At 35.2% G+C, this 17,806-nt stretch overlaps 2 protein-coding genes across 2 annotated transcripts in view; both read right to left on the bottom strand.

Moving 5' to 3' along the window:
- Window positions 1-2,127: 2,127 nt before the first annotated feature.
- On the bottom strand, window positions 2,128-5,484 carry ccnb1 (cyclin B1). Its single transcript, NM_131513.1, is given in 9 exon segments — window positions 2,128-2,436; window positions 2,541-2,651; window positions 2,752-2,892; window positions 2,982-3,218; window positions 3,453-3,611; window positions 3,684-3,866; window positions 4,648-4,746; window positions 4,834-4,974; window positions 5,370-5,484. Coding segments are annotated over 9 exon segments (1,197 nt in total). The 5' UTR covers window positions 5,394-5,484; the 3' UTR covers window positions 2,128-2,334.
- Window positions 5,485-7,621: 2,137 nt separating this feature from the next.
- slc30a5 (solute carrier family 30 member 5) overlaps window positions 7,622-17,806 on the bottom strand; it is a 12,866-nt gene continuing 2,681 nt past the window's right edge. The window contains 13 exon segments of the mRNA NM_001002322.1: window positions 7,622-7,894; window positions 8,075-8,203; window positions 10,330-10,556; window positions 10,688-10,931; window positions 11,085-11,214; window positions 13,233-13,390; window positions 13,607-13,815; window positions 14,382-14,670; window positions 15,352-15,522; window positions 15,679-15,755; window positions 17,187-17,274; window positions 17,359-17,446; window positions 17,530-17,615. Coding sequence (NP_001002322.1) covers window positions 7,724-7,894; window positions 8,075-8,203; window positions 10,330-10,556; window positions 10,688-10,931; window positions 11,085-11,214; window positions 13,233-13,390; window positions 13,607-13,815; window positions 14,382-14,670; window positions 15,352-15,522; window positions 15,679-15,755; window positions 17,187-17,274; window positions 17,359-17,446; window positions 17,530-17,615 — 2,067 coding nt within the window. The 3' untranslated portion in view covers window positions 7,622-7,723.

Genomic DNA, 17,806 nt, shown 5'->3' on the forward strand with positions numbered 1-17,806 from the left:
CGTAAAGTTTATTTATTTAAATCTCTGACTCTTCTTCATCTGACAGACTTGGTCATTTTTTGGTTGAAACTGTACAGTTTATACATATGAAAACAAATCAAGTCAGAATTCAACTTCAGCTCAGCATAAAACACAAAACATCCTTTAAGTATTGCAGTGTGAACACTATCATTGGCATTAACATTTATATTGTAGCAATTTCAAGACCAAATCATTTTGTGAACTACTATGCTCATGTGAATTTCTTCTTATACAATAGTCATGTTGCTTTGGGAACATTGTGATAGTGTAGTGCAGAATGGTGTTAAATGAAACATCCATTTAAGCACTGAATTGTTGAATTGCAGCCCCATGGCACATGAAAACAAGAAGAGTCTGCCTTGTAAACTGATCTCACTGGCCAGTCATGACCTCAGCGTGCAAGTATGAGTTCTCAGCCTGGACCTGCATTTACCAGAGCACTGAGCAGCCTGCCAGAGAAACTGAGACTCATTATCACCGGTCTCAGAGGAGCTCAACCGCTAAGGGTGGAGCAAAGGAGATAAGCCCTTCCCTCTTAAAGAATGAAGACTTCATACTCAGTATGGGAAGCAGCAGCTGTGTGCACATCCTTGTGCTGGAATAGGATATAATGATTAGTTGTTATATGGGGCATCTGTCACACACAACATCTATTAAGTTTTTATGGGCCACAAAGACATTAATATACGACAAGACAGAAATTACACAAAACTGGACTATAAAAAAAAAGTTTAATACTGTATATGAAAGGCTGGAGCTAGTTTATCTGTTGGTCTGATTAGTTAAATCAACATTTATTTATTGCCCTTTTATGCATTAATTTAGCCAATCCCAGTGTGATATTTTTTGTAATGTATATAAAACATTTTAGAAAACTAGTCAATGACTTCTAAATGAAACGCTTTAATGTTACGTTATGTGCACTGGCCACTTTTTTTAAACATAGGCATAAACCGGGGAATGTTTGTTTGCAGTCTTTGGATACTACCTTACGTTTGGATAGAAAAAGTGAACATACACATATATTGTGTCAATAAGAATCAACTTTATTAGCAAACGTGAGCCGTTCTCGATCTGTATAATTTAATCCGGGAAATTAACTGTAAACTGTTTAAAATTCTAATTCTTGGACTATACCAAAGGAATCAAGACCGATTAGATTAACTTGTTGGAAACGCAGTCACTCCGTGTAAACAGGTTTTCCGAGATGTTCGGTTAAGATCTTGGCTGAAATGTCTCAGTAACAAAGTAGTCATCTTACGGCTTCTAGTGAATAATTTGAGCATGGAAAGAATGAAATGCGTCCTTGGGGTCTGTCCATTGAGGCTGACGCAGATATATAGGTAGTGTTGCTCAACACTCCACCTACAGCAGTGGGAGGGGCGATCGATCGAGTCTCAATGTGTGACGGTTTGCATTAAATAATTACAATTAAGCACTTCATATACTGTTTGTGTACAAAGTCAAAAATGTGCAATAAAAAAAAATTCCAAGACTTGAAAACAAAGCCTGTTGACGAAGCTCAAATACAAGTAAGAGAGTGCCACCCATCGGCGACCACAAAGTGGTGCAACCCAAGAAATTCAAGCAATCTAAACGGAGTTTAAAGTGCCTAATGAGCCTGACCAAGCAAAAACGGTCAAAAAAAAGAAAAGAAAAAATTGCAAGTGTACTGGGTTCATTAATATTTGCGCAGATTCACCATAAATTCAAAGAATTAACACTTCAAACTCAAAGCTGTAGCTTTACATTTTTAATAGCCAAAACAAATAAAATTCTTATTTACAAAATATTTCCTCGCTACACACACACACACACTAAACTTACATAACAAATATATTCAAAATTGACAATCCATTGCAGTGGCACATTATCAAAACCATTAGTTTAATTGGTCCAATAACAAAATGTGGTTTAAATCATGCGTTCATAAAGCAGCACTTTGACTAAACCCAAGCAAAAAACAAAACCAAGTCAGTTTAACTAAAACTAGCAGAAATAGTCCTTGTATTCAGTAACCCGCTCAATGGTGATAGTGACTTGATTCCATACCATCCTAGCCCTAAAGCTAAAATGTTCATACAAAACTTACAAGTACGCTGAAGCTTAAAACTTTAAAAAGTTTATTTGAATTCAAATGTACAAACTTGCAAAAACACTTTGAATCATTAAAAGATTACTTTTGCTCAACCCATGGCAGTGAAGAAATCCGTAAAATAAATTGCAATAAAAAGGTTCAACAGTAAAACATGCATAAGTTACAATTTTTACAAGGCAGCACACAGTGCTTAAGTCTCTTCAGCATAACCCCAACTATGAGATCTGCTTAGCCAGGTCTTTGATCAAGGAGGACTTGAGCTGAGAAATTGTAGCAATTCTCATCTGCTTCTGACTGGAGTACTTATTCTTCACAGCCTAAAAGAGACAGATACATTTAGTTACTGTGCACAAAAAAAAAAAAAAAAAAAAAAAAACTCCAAGTCTGGCAGGCGGCTTAATAGCAGTTTGAAACAACTCACCAGATGCTTAGAAAGGCCCTCGTTGACCCTCACAACATTTTTGGCAATATGCTGCATCACAGGAACCAGCTCATCTTCAGTGTAGCCCATGTAGTGCTGAAGAGTAGGGGTCTGCAGAAGGGCAGATGAACAATTAAAAAAAAAAAAAAAAAAAAAAAAAAAAAAAAAAAAAAAAAAAGCAAGTAAACAGCCAACCCATACAAGAACTTACCCAGTCACCACAGTTGAAGACCTTCAGGGTCAGGGCATAAGCAGCACTGGCCATCTGAGAGGGAGGGTAGTGGACCATGTCATAATCGACCATGGTGAGCTCCAGGAAATATTTCGCTAATGTGTGATGTTCTGCAGTCACCTGCAATATAAATGATGATAATAATAATAATAATAATAATAATAATAATAATACTTCAACAAAGCTTTAAAATGGCTTAAATGACTTACATCTCCAATCTTGGAGGCCCTCCTGAGAAACTGTAGCGGTAGAGGCCTTCCAAAACCAAAGTTGAGGACTCTTAGGACCTTCATCTCCATCTCCCGGATTTGACTGGTGGTGTATGCACGGTCTGTCACAAAAGCAAAGTCTGCAATCTCTGGTGGGTACATCTCTTCATATTTTGAGGCGATGAACATGGCCGTTACACCAACAAGTTGCAGCTGCTTCTTTGGAACTGGATGATCCTGAGCAACAAATAAAAATCCCATTAAAAAGGAAAGTTCACCCAAAACAGGAAATTGTAAATTTACTCAGCCTTCAACTTCCAAACCAGTTTAACAAATAATATTAAAAAAAAAATTCCAACAACTTCCATAGCATTTGTTTTACCATGCATGTACATCACTAAAGATTTCCAAAATATCTTTAACTTTCAACTTGCACTTGACATCCAGAAGCAAAACTGGAAGTGCACCCACCTGAAGGAAGCGATCAATGATGGCAACAGTCATGTACATTGTCTCCTGAAGCAGCCTAAACTTAATCTGGACTTGTACAAGCCAGTCGATAAGAATGGCACGCATGTTCCCAGTAACTTCCTTTCCTGCCAGATATTTTGGCCTTACAGCTTGTTCAGTCTGTAAAAGAGAAAGACCAACATCAGCTTTCAAATACAGACAAAAAAATATTCCATATTAAAATTTACAAACCTCAAGCTGGCGCAAATACAAATAGATGTCCTTGACATATTCACTGCAAAGCATGGGATTATCATAGTCATCTGCGTCAACATCCTTGATATTAAGCAGAACATCAGAGAATGCTTGACACAGATCATCTGAAGCACAGCCGGAGGTCTCCATAGGAACAGGAGAGGAAGGCTCAGACACAACCTACAAGGAACAACAAGTACACCAATATAAGACAAGCTAGGGCATTCAACCATCTTCAATCTAGTATTTGGGGGTCCAAACAACCCACAGCTTAGAGTACAGAATTTGTCAGTTTCGATCCTGTACTTTGACTGCTACATGTCATGAAAAATAACTGTCTGATGAAGGCAAAGTAGAATCTTCTGCAGGCTGAAATCACCAGTCTAACAGAAAGCTACACTTGCATCATTCAGGTCCCCGACTTAAGAACCAGTTTTGGTAAATGCAAACAGTTGCACAAAATGTTTGTGATTAACACCATGAAAGTTTCTATTATATGGGGAAAAAGTACTACAATTAAGATTAAATAAAAAGGTATGCTAAACTCTAAAATGTGATCTGGTTTAACAGCAAAAGCCTATTCAAAGGAGTTAAAAGAAAAAAAAAAAAATTCTTGCATCGCTTTTTTTTAACATTGAAAAGACTTTTCTCCCACCCCTTACACTAGGCTGACTAGGGGCCTGATGTTCACCGCTTTCTAACCTGGCTAACGTTAGGTTGGTGAAACGCCCTGTTTAAAATTATTCAGCCGGAAGTTTGCGCGCTTATTAAAATTGGCAATTTAACGTTGATGGTTTAAAAAAAAAAAAAAAAAAAAACCTGCCCCTTGAATAAAACCTAGTCCACCGTCATACAGTAATAACAACTGCGGCAGAAATCATGCAACAGTAATCTTCAGATGCTTTGTACGTGTACCCTTCTAAACTTTATCAATTTTAAAAGTAACAGATCCACGGTTTACCTTAACGCCATGTTGAACCTTAGGAGAATCCTTCTTGGGCTGTTGAACCACAGGTGCCTTCTCAACCACAACCTCGGCGGCGGGTGCAACCTTCACCTCCTGTTACAAGTTTGGCGATTTATTTTTAAATTGAAAACTTGTCAATATTAAAAGGGGATAAATGAAGAAATTACTTTAAGCTCTTACCTTCTTCTTCAAAGCCTGTCGTGTTTGCGGATTGTTGCCAATCTCCCCCAGCGCGGCCCTTGGTCTGAGTCCGGGCTTGTTCGCTACAACTGCTTTTCCGGGCAGAGCGTTCTGATTCTCGCTGCTGGCCAGGCGAGTGTTCTACTCGGTAGGGTGGATAAAATAATCAGTTTTACAGAAATGGTAAGTGGTGGCTTAAACAGTTAGGTTAGAGAGCTTTCAACTAAAATCTATAGACATCATGCAATATAGTTCATCGTAAACTTAAAGCATGCGATTAATAGTCTTATAAACAGCACATTAAAAAAAAGTTAAAATGCAACAGTGACAAATAAAACACGATCTCTAAAATGAAACTTTCTACAAAATGCTTTCGCAAATTATAGGAACTGAAGAACGCGCTAACACAGCACCATGTTAGACATCGATAATGGAACATCTCTGGCATTCTCCTTCAGATGAATAATGAACAAAGGCTGCTCTGTACAACGCAACATACGCAGACTTAAAACTGAAATGCTAATAAAACAACTTACCCTTGTGACACGGAGAGCCATTATTTCTCGTGGTTTATTGCTGTGACTCGATGAACAAACTGGTAAAATCTACTCAAGCGAGCTCAATATAGCACTATTTCTCTACAGAGGTTTAAATTGTCGCTCTTTCAAATATGATTCGCTGGGTTCGAAAATTATAGCGATCTGATTGGCTCGGATACAGCTGATTTCAATGCGTTTCCAGGCCAACGATTACCACGTGACGTTTTGAGGCGGGGATACACTCAAACACGTTCTTCTTGGCCTGAACCGGAGTTCATTCTGGAGTTTACCAGCTCGTCACCGCCACCCGTTGCCGCGGAGCGACATTCATATATCATGTGTAAGCTACATTATTTTATTTCCTTCTAAATTGATACTTAAGATTGCTTATTTATAATAAATAAGATGTCAGGCATAATAAGAAAGATATGATTTAAGATGTGGCATCATGGTGGCACAGTAGGTAGCGCAATCGCCTTACAGCAAGAAGGTCACTGGCTGGAGCCTCGGCTGGGTCCCTTGGCATTTCTTGCTGGAGTTTGCATATTCTCCCTGTGTTTGCATGGTTTTCCTCTGGATGCTCCAGTTCCCCCCACAAGTCCAAAGACATGAGCTACAGGTGAATTAGGTGTGTGAATGAGAGTTTGTGTGTGTGTGTTTCCCAGTGATGGGTTACAGCTGGAAGGGCATCTGCTGCGTAAAACATATGCTGGATATTTTTGTGGCTCATTCCACTGTGGCGACCCCATATTAATAAGAGGACTAACCCGAAAAGAAAATGAATGAATGAATTTAAGATGTCTTTTCTTCCAGTGAATAGTTCACTATCAGCGCTAATATTGTTGCACATTTGACAAATAAATCCTTGCATATCTTGCCATAATGAAGCCTCTTAACTAAGTGTCAACTGTCTGTGCAACTACTTATTTTTGTCTTGGGTGTGTTCACACATCCACACGACTGCACAAATTTTGGAAACATCTGACACTGCAATATTTTTTTCTGTTATATATTTTGCAATATCATTTGCACATTTAAAAATTGCACATATTCATTGCACTGATTCATTCATTTGAAGTGTACATACCCACCGTACATGTACATTTGTAATTATGTTTATCTATCTGCACACTTCTAATTATTAAAAGCAACCTGTAAATATATTCATCTATTGTAAATCTCTTTTCAAAGACAATACAACCTGTATATAATGTTCATAGTACAGCCATCTGTAAATATCACGGTAGTTTTTCTGTAACTGCACTTTATAACTTATACCTGTATCCAGCACTTGCTGCAATTGCACTCCGGGTTAGACCTTATCTGCTTTTCGTTGCCCTGTGCTTGTACATGTGTAATGACAATAAAGTTGAATCTAATCTGATCTGATCTAATATGAATACAATTTCAAATTTGGAAAGAATTTAACATTTTATAGTGATTGGGGGATTTTGTATATATATATATATATATATATATATATATATATATATATATATATATAGATATAGATCTATATATATCTATAGATATAGATATATATCTATATCTATATATATATATATATATCTATATCTATATATATATATCTATATATATATATATATATATCTATATATATATATATATATATATATATATATATCTATATATATATATATATATATATATATATATATATATATATATATATATATATATATCTATATATATATATATATATTTGGCCTAGAAATTATACAAAAAGTAAAAGCATATTTTTGCATTGCGATTTTTAAAAATTTCTGTACCTGAATACTGCTAGACTCCCCAGAAAACATGCTATTCAAACTATCTTGTGAAACTGTATTAATATCGCACTATTTATAGCAGAAAAATAAAATATCGCAACATCAGATTTTTTCAATATGGTGCAGCCCTAGCACAAATTGTTATATTGATGGTAAATTTCAAATATTGTGCAGCCATAACACACACACACGCACGCACGCACGCACACACGCACGCACGCGCACACACACACACACACCTTTAGGATAAATCAATTTTACATTCATGTGTGGTGTAAAAAAAAACAAGTGATCAAGTGACAAATTAAAGTTTTGCAATGAAAATGGCATGAAAAGAAGGATGACATTAAATCACATCGCATTAAGTTATAAAAAAGAAACAGCTAATTACTGTGTTCATAATATATTACAATATTTTATTTTGCTTGTAGCTTTTGGGAAACAGACTGAATCTTTGGCAGACATCATAAAATAGGTTTATTTTTCAATGTATAGAAAAGATGATATAGGTACACCTTACATCCCTTTATTTTTAACATTTAAATGTGTTAAAACAAAAGATTACATGATACATGTGCCGTCTTTATAATATTTCATGGACTCCATCTGTTGTGTCATTGTTAGAACCTCATGAAATCCAGAGCTCAGGCCAGACATGTGCTGGAAATAGGCCTCCTTTTCCAACTGTATAGTCAGATTATTAACACCAGCATCCTTCAACACAGCAGACACCTAAAAACATTTCAATGGAATCATTAAAAACTGATCACTGCATTTCTCACTTAATATATAGACTACTATATAATATAGGAAGACTGAATATATGAACTATTTATCTAATCATTTGTCATAGTCATAAAACCCTCTGAAAGCCCACGTAAGTTGCTGTAAATGTTTACGAAGCATTCAAACCTGTTGAATAACTCGCTGTTCCACGACATCAGACATGAGCTGAAGATGGATGGTTCCAGCAATGACGCTGGCGGAATGTCTCCAAAAGTGTGGATCACGATAGGATAAAACACCTTCTATTTTCTGAATCTGAGACAAAAAAAGAAAGCATTAAATAACATGCAGTATACAGCATTTAGTTTGATAATCCAAAAGCACTTTCAGTCAATTTGCAGAGTTCCTAATAAATGGATGTAAAAACTGTAAAAACATATGCTCACAAATTATGTAATTAGTCATGTTGTAAAATAATGCTATTAAAAAAGAAAGTTTTTGTACCTTAACTTATTTTAAAAATGAAATGCATCACTGTAATGATCATGTTTTTAGAGTGAATGGATTATTTTATATTTAGTTTTACTTTGTATTAATGAAAAGAGACTAAAAAGGTACAATCTGTTTGCAACATTAATAAGAACCAATAATATCAATAATAGAGCACCAGGTCAGCACATTTAATTTTATGAAAGGTCACTGAAAACTGAAGTAACTGCTATGAAAATGCCAAATTGCATTAATATTTAAAGATCCCAAAAAGTTTTTTTTAGATGTTAGTATCAGTAAGTTAGTTTAATATATCTGTATCTATTAGCTAGTGCGCTTCAAAACAGTGCCAAAAAGCTGATATGAACATCCAAAGCTTGCAATTCATCACTTTTAAATGGATCAATGATTTATTTACACGTCACCCCATACATCATTTTCTCATCAAATCTTGACCAATCAAATCCTCTTGCTATTAGATATGTCCTGCTCCCTTCAAGACTCTTCTCGTTTGTTTTTAATTTGTTGTGCTTGAACTCAACCACTCTTATTGGCAAAGCTGTGGTAAAAACAAAATGCTATTGGCTGTTTTTTTTTAAATGGGAGGAGCTATTTTATTTCCCACCTTCATGTTTCAGTTGAGATTACATCAATTCAAGTTCTTATAAATAATGCACATTTTAGAGCACCTTTAAAAACATTACAGTTTTTCTTGTTTGCTTTGACCTGGTTAAAGAAACTAGGATCCACTTCATTTTCCTCATCACTATACCAGCAAAATACTCTTCTCATTGGATTGACACATTTTCCCCAAGATTTTGCACAACAGTTAACACAGATGTTATTAAAGCAGTTCAAATTGCATTGTTTTAGCAATGGTAACAAAACAGAAACCATATATTTTTAACTATTAGAAACTACCAAGATCAGTATGAAATCACTGAAGCACTGGTTTGACACTCCTTCACAGAAATCTTCAATTACCAATTAGTCCGCAAACCTTATAAAAATGGTGGACGGTCTATGTTATTCTTTGCCAGCATGGATGGAGGACGTCAACAGTGACTATGTCTTATACTCCGATAGATTTGACTATATTTTGGTTTACATTTGTTTTCTCTAATATATACAGTATTTTAATATTATTGTCTGTTTTGTTTTTTAACAATATTTCAGTTTTTATCCACAGTTTGAAAAAATGTCATGAATTCAATGTAAATTTAATTAAAGCATTTCTTATTCTGGAATCAATTATTTTGATTTGACAGCCCAAATAGAAACAAACAGCATGGGCAATAGGCTACAATGGTGCACTGATTCAAACCGAGTTCTGTATTTTGTTGTCCGTTGTGTAGTGATTGACTAAAAGAGCTCTTATACTTGTTTGAAAGTTGTGTTGTTTGAAGGTAAAATTAACATTTGCTGCATATTTTAAATGTTTTGACACGGTTAGAGCATTTAGCAAACAAAATGTGTCATTTTGACCCTGAGTGCCGCTGTTTAGGCCTGTGTGTTAACTGTTTTGAAAATGTGGAGTTTCAGTTGACAGCTGCATCAAAGCAATCAAAAAAAAAACTGTAATATGATTTTACTGTATAATATATTACATTTGATAAATGCCACTTTGGTAAGCATAAGATACTTCACTGAAAAACACATTTAAAATAGAAATCGACACACCTTAGCTCCAAACAAAAAATGTAATAGAAAACAGAAACTGTGATGTGAGAGTTTTTCAACTCTTTGTATGTTTGGACCAAAAATGTGCCAAAATGCTTCCATTTTCAATCCGTAAGTTTTCTCAAGCACCCAATTAGAGTGTTTTCTTTCTGCTGATGTGCATGCATTTGCTTGTTGTTTTGGCTAAAAATGATAAAATCTTGCAGCTTTGTTGAGCATATTTTCAAATATTTTCATACATTACTCCAAATGTTTAACTTTTAAATTCAGACCTTTTCAAGTGCAAAGTTAAGCTCCTTCTCATGCTGAGGTGGCATTCTCAGAAGAAGAACCTCACAGGCGTCCTTTAATAAAGGAATGACACTGAGAAAAATCAGTGTGGATATGAAGAGTGAACAAATGGGGTCTGCAATCAGCCATCCAAACTGTCTGATGAGAATAGTGGATATAATCACACCAACACTGCCCAGTGTGTCAGCAAGCACATGCAGAAACACTCCTGCAAATAGGGAAGCAAAGCACCATCCTCAAAAAGCAGAAAAACATCAAAATTAAAAAAAAAATGACAAACTTTTTAATTATAGATAAAATACCTTCTGCAGGAAACACACATGCACACTACGAACCCACCTCGCATATTAGCATTCATTCCTCCTGATGAATGGGAATGGCCATGGCCGTGAGAATGACCGTGTCCTCCATGACTATGTCCATGTCCTCCATGGCTGTGTTCCATGCTGCTGTGCCCATGTCCGTGGTGTGAGTGCCCATGGTCATGCCCAGAGCAGCTGCCCTTGGAGGCCCCATGAGAATGTGCATGACTGAAGGCACATATGCCCACCAGATTAACGATGAGTCCACCAACTGAGACGGGCTTTAAGGAGCAAATGGATTAAGATATTCATAAACATGAGGTGACAGCATTGACGTGTGAAACTTGACTTTGCATTGCTTTTGTTTTTTCTGCAACTCAGAGCAAAACCATCAATTGCTTTGTTTATCACGACAACAATTTAGCAGGGCATACCGTTAGCATGTCTGTGTTGATGTTCGGTGGATCGACGAGTCTGGTGACTGACTCCACGAACACAAAAAAGGCTATAACCATGAGAAACAGACCATTGATAAACCCAGAGAGGATCTCCACACGACCATACCTGAAATCAGACGTGTGCCACTATTAACAGACAGAAATCAACTTCATCATTGGGCTCCCACACCAATGACTTCCTATCATTTTCTATGGATCCTTTTCACAAGGCTGGTATGACACCTTAAAACAATCCTTAAAAGTTCTTAATATTTTAATATTTTTTTAAAAAATGTATAAACATTTGTATGCTTTTATGAATTACTTATTTCATCTTTGCGTCAGATTACAAAAAACGAATAACTGCTCATGCGAGGTGTTTCTAATGCAACGTCTATGGGGATGAGAGTGAATTTGATGATATTCTCTCCTCTGGCTACCGTCATCAGTCTCAAACTATTTTTTACTTTTTCTGAAAATCTTGATAAAACCATCGTGGAGCTTTTCTTTTATCATTTCAGCAAATAGGATTGTAAAAAAAAAAATATATATATATATATATTATATATATATTTGTTGTACTCTCCCATTGGCTGCACTCTAAGTATACCCAACCATGACACCTTCCGCTACTGAAAAATCCGGAAATGTGAAACGGGTTTATAGATTGTGAATTCGGGATCATTTAAAAACTTCTGAGATAGACGTGCGAAACACTCAATACTTTTTTGACTTAAAGAACAGAATCAAGTTACTGAAGAAGCATAAATTAGGAAATGGGACCAAACAATCTGGGTGAATGAGTCTCTAATAAATCAAAACACAAGCAAAGTAGGTTTTTAAATTTTCTTAAGAAATCATGAGTGATACCTTTGCCACATTTGGGGTTGTTACAGCTGTTATAATATTACTTTCAGGTATTCAAAGTTTATCGCTCATTTCTTTGTTAAAAAAGGTCACAACAATCTATTGTCACAGTCCTTTCACAAAAGTCACATAGCTTTAATTTAGTCTGTGCAGAGAGTTTACAGTTAACAGTTTGAATGAGAGCAAAATTTGATTTTTCTCTACAAAAAAAGAAAAAAAAAAGAAAAACATGTTAGAAATTGGATTTCAATATTAAAATTACAAACTGGGTTCATACACCTTTTCCAACTTCAAATTCCAGCTCTTTTCAAGCACTTTTAATGTGCATTTTTATGCTTTTCCAGCACCGAACAAACACGGTAAATTACGTTTATATATGCTGTATGTACTTTTTTACATTTAAAAAATTGTTGAATACTTTGGAGCATAGATTTATAGGGCTAGTTCACCCAAAAATAGTAAGAACCAAAAAGGTTCAGTTATTGGATGAAGTATCTTTTAAGTTTGGTCTCTTTCTACCTAAAGTTGATATCTCAAAAAAAGAGCTTACAGTCAGATTTTGATTAGGTGTAATATCAAAATTCCATGACCAGTCGTTCTTTTACGGCTATAGCTCCCTGTTATTTGAAGGAACGCATTGACTGAGTGTCTGACTGCTGAAATTAACCAATCCATTCGCATTCAGTTCCTGAGCAGTGGGCCAATCAGAAGAGCTTTAAGGCAAGGCAAGGCAAGCATTGCAGGCTTAGTGTGCTGCAGCAAGTTGACAAGTAAACAGTTTTAAACTATTTCTGAGCTCTGCGTTTGGTGTTTTTAGGTGCAAAGATGCATTCTGCATGAATGTCTTCTAAATATGTGCATGCAGTGAACATTTTGCAGTGAAAACTGGTCAAATAGGAAAAATTTTATGCACTCGCACAAATGCTCTTAAATATTTTGAACTCGCATAGATACAATTTCGAGGGCATATGCAACCAAAACAGTCACACTTTCGAGCCCTGCAATTTCAAATTCAAGCACTGTCCTAAATCCAAGCCCTTTTCTAACATTGAAAACATAACACTATATTAAAAATCAATCATTTTCCAGGATTTCCAGCACCCGTATGAACCCTGTACACAAAGCATTAATAAATGTGATTGTACCTTTATTTTCAAAGCATTTTAAAACTATTTTATGGGTCAAAACGCATACAAGTATATTATTAAATTATATTAGATTGATAATTTACATACGTAGCACAAATTACTTTCAAATCCGCAAGCGGCACTAGCTTACCCATAGGAATATATCCTTGTTGCTTTCCATCTGGTCATGAGGGCAGCAAACAACCCCAGAACCAAAGCCGAACAGTCAAACAGCATGTGGAAACCATCAGAAATCAGCCCTAGGCTGTTGGTCCACACACCATAGAAGAGCTCCACAAAAGTGAAGGCCTAAACCAAGATCAACATGGCTGTTAATATTGCACTAAAATATGACATAGATTAAAATGTATGCAAGTTAAAGCTGACATGGGGGTACAATTACAATTGGATGGGATTAAATAAAAGCAAATGCAATTAACAATAAATCATCTACATTGTCTTCTACACTTGATTAACCAAGTAAACACACAAACTGAAGTGACCATCGTAGAGAGAAAAACATACCAGGTTGAGGCAAAGGAAGTAGAAGATCTGCCTTGAGTCATATTCCTCCAGGATCTGTTTAAGTGAGTCTTTGATGAATCGTGGCAAAGACTGGGATGTATGTTGAAGCGCATCACCCATAAAATTATACAGAGGAGTCCCTTCAGGGGAATAACCCACCAATGTCCCTTTCTGACCCTTTGAAGAGGGAGCTGACAGTATGCTATCAGCTGAAAACATCAAATGGTAGATTCTATTAGCAAAAACCAGGGTTCACACTCTGAGTAAAACAGCAAATGATGAGCATTGAGCAGACAAAAAAGGAAAATACATCTTTAACTTTTTGTTTTTATGTTTAGGACATGGTTAAAATAAAGCTGGACTAAAAGTTTGATTAAACTGCCTTTAATTTTTTTTCAATTAGCCAATATAATAAATAAAACATTGATTAATTGATCAAATAATGATTAATTTACATAAATTAAACACTGTAAATCCTTGACTAAAACACTGTTTACAGAGACAAAAAGGTCAAAACTCAAAAGTAAAACTTGAAACCACTAATATACTGCATAATATTGGGCTTTGATTAAAAATTATTATGAAAAAAAAAACATCTAATAGAAAACATTGATAAATTATTATTATAAGTTATTATTATTATTACTAAAGTATAAATTAAATAAATTATTTATTAGTATAAGTTAAAGTATTTTTTGATGAAAAGCAAAAATCCCTGATATTCCATGATTTGGACAAAAAAATATATGAAATTCTCTAAAATAAATCAGCTTACCCATAATGAAGAAGCATGCGCTGACCAGAACTCCACCAGACAGCACATGCTCAGTGCTACTTTGCTGGCCAGTGGTACTTATGGCTCTAATCTGGCCAGTTAGTGGGTGGGTCCAGAAGTTTGCCAGCAATAGGCCGTTGAGGAACAGGAAAATGGCGCCATATCTAGCACAGCGAGAGGTTTCCAGCTTTGCCATACAGATGGACTCCACATAAAAATCCAGTATCATCACAGAGAAGATGATCATGGCAAATGGAAAGATGAGACCAGACCAGGATTCCACTTTACTCTGTGGATTTAATATTAAAATAGGTCAAGATCTTCTTAAAGAATGTCTGTATCATATTTACTATAGTGTGAGTAGGTTTATGCTTATTATTTTTAGGGCCAAATGAATATACTAATGTGCATTTAAAAGCTAAACTGTTTAACTAGTTATAGATAAAATCATTTAAAAACTTAAAATAAAAAAAATGGTCTCATGTTCAACAAACAAGCTCTTTTGCCCCCAGTTGTGCAGAAACACAGAGTGATCCATACTGTCGAAAATGAGAGAATGTAAGAATTTATAGCAAACCCTTTAATTGCAAATGTTTTGTCATTATTTTGGGTCATATCAGCTAATAGATAATTTTCAGATTAACATTCATTAAAAAAGCCAAACAAGTAAGTTTTGATTTCATGGAAAACTGTCTGTTTAACGAACAAAAATTACTTTAAAGAAAGTAAAAAATCTTTTTCTACAGTATGGTCCACAATTTCCCATTTCAACAAGAAATATACCAGTGCAGGACAGAAATTTGGTAGGCAAAATTATTTAATGGATCTTTATATAAAAATGATGGCAGTTAATAATCTTTTAGCTGTAAAAAAAAGTTTTGGCTTATTTATTTTACATCATTTTAGACATTTTAAGGCCCAGTGGATGCTGAGAAATACTGCAGAAAACAAAACTTTTGCTTGTTCTCACCTCAGTGGTTGCAGACAGCACTATGACCCAGGGTAGAAGAACTACAGCTGACACCAGATTAGACAGAGCATACAAACGTTTTGCACCTCCAATCTCCACAGATAGTTTTCTAGATGCTGTGTTGAAAGCAACCTTCAGGCACAAAGCTAAAACCAGCAGAACCACTCCACCCTGCTCAGAAAATGACAGTTAATCACAATGATCCCAGAGATTATTCAGCAAAGCATAATATCAATGATCACATAAATCTGTACTGTAGAAATCAATGACAGAACACTCAGGAGCAGAATTTTTTAAAAAAAGTCAAAGAAAACATAAAATAAAAACCTTATGGTCTGCTACACCCAAAAATGCAATCCCTGTGTATAGCGCATGGGTGAGTGCACTGTCATGATGTCCCTCAGCTGTAAGCAATAGTTAAGGAGAATAAAAGTTGTAGATGACAACAAAACATAAATGTTTCTAAATTCATATTCATGACGACACAATAAAACATTTGTCTGTAAATGTTATTCTAAAGAATAAAATGAAATTTTGTCAAAATGTAATAACATCTTTAAAGGAGCCATAGAATGCATTTAGGCAATTTATTTATATGCTGTTTGATATCTTCATAGAAGGAAAGTGGCTTAAGAAAGTGCAAAAATAACCCCAAAATGTGTTTTCAGGTCTATTTCCAACCACAGCAATTGCCTCCAATATGATATGGTTAGGTTTGACCATATTTGGAATGGTAGTGCATATTAATGAGCTCTTCGTTGAAGTTAAAGCAGCTTATGTCAGTGCCTAACAAACACACATGCACATGCACACAAAGTTATCATACTTCAGTTGCCAAAAAAATGAGCAGCTTCCTTGTTAAATGACCATCTTCAACTGAAGGGATAGAAAGGTTTACTTTAGCTAGAAGTGAGTAAGCTATATTTCTATTACACCAGAGTAACCTTGATGCTCCTAATTTGTGTTATGGATAAAAAAATAAGCTAAATGTTAATTAGACTTGACAAAAGGAGCTGACAGAGCATTTAGCGGATTTAATGTATCTGAAAACTTATTAATTAATTAATTAATTAAATAAAAAAATTCTATTAAAATAGTTAATTAGTTGATTAATTAATTAATAGCAATGTCTGCAAAAACAGATGCTGGCACCCTTTCACTCCATAAAAATCAAAGTGGTATCGAGTTATAAACGTGCATTTACATGTGCTTGTTCCCTCATTACATATTTTCATGCGTTTCTGTTACCTCATTACAATCACAAGTCAAATTACAAAATAAACAAGTTAAACTTACAAAAGAAACATTTTAACAGACATGCCTCTTTGTGGTGGCACTGATATTAAACAATAACAATAAATATTAAATCTGTATATCCTGCATTTTGCTTTTTGAAAAACTGTAAACAAAGTCATACATGGCTGCCTGCTTCATACAAAAAAGCTGTTTTACTCTTCCATAAGACCTGTTTTGTTCTAAAATAAGAGACCCCCATGCACAGCAAATATAGTACAAGCTTAGATAAACTTATTATGAAATAAGTTTTCATTTCAATAGGAAACGTTGTGGACAATCAAACTGTGCCTGGGGCATGCATATTAATCCTCCCATGTGGATTCAGTGTTTTGTGCGGATTGGGATTTTACATTTAGGATTTACATGAGAACGATGAAATGTTCAACATTTCAGAAACCATTCAGCCTAGAAATATAAAAAATGTAATTCCATGTCATCATAAAAGGGCTTTTATTTTTGTCTAATTTTGTAAACATTTGGTGTCATTAAAGTGGCAAAAAAAATGAACAATAAACATACTTCTGGTCCTTAAAGGATACGGTGCTCAGCCATTTTTGCCATGAGATCATCATTATCAAAGAGCAAAAGGCAAATCACAGCAATTATGAAGAAAGCAGCACCCCTCGTCTATATAAAAAAAGAGAACAAGGAAATATGTCAGCTGGTATGTTTAATTCTGACATTCACTAATTATTTCTCCAGTGTTCTGACCTTAGAAGGTCCCCCTCCAGAGCTGGTGAAGAGAACGCTAAGGAGAGAGATCACTACCAAATCGCTGTGCTCAAACAGCAAAAGGCTCCTAAAAGAAATCACATGAGGCAAATGCTTGAAAAAAAAAAAGACAAAGTGAGATGTTTACATCAAATTTGGCATAAAACATACCTGAGTGGTCCACAGAGTGTCAACCCAAAAAAGCCCAAGAGGGAGATAATACAGCTAATAACAGCATGCTTGAGGATTTTAATCCACTGAAGACATAAGGGAAACAGATGAAGACAGGCTCAAATCAGGTACATTTTCAATCCGTGTTATTTCCATAACACATTAAACCAGAATGTGTTACAGTGTTACATTTGGCTGCGGACTTACACAATTGCTCAAAGCCTAGCTGATATCAGTTGACATACATTATATAACTAAACATTGATCAATGCACATC

The sequence above is a fragment of the Danio rerio genome, chromosome 5 (genome assembly GCF_052040795.2).
Source record: "Danio rerio strain M-AB ecotype USA chromosome 5, GRCz13ab, whole genome shotgun sequence".
In the NCBI taxonomy this organism is placed as follows: Eukaryota; Metazoa; Chordata; class Actinopteri; order Cypriniformes; family Danionidae; genus Danio; species Danio rerio.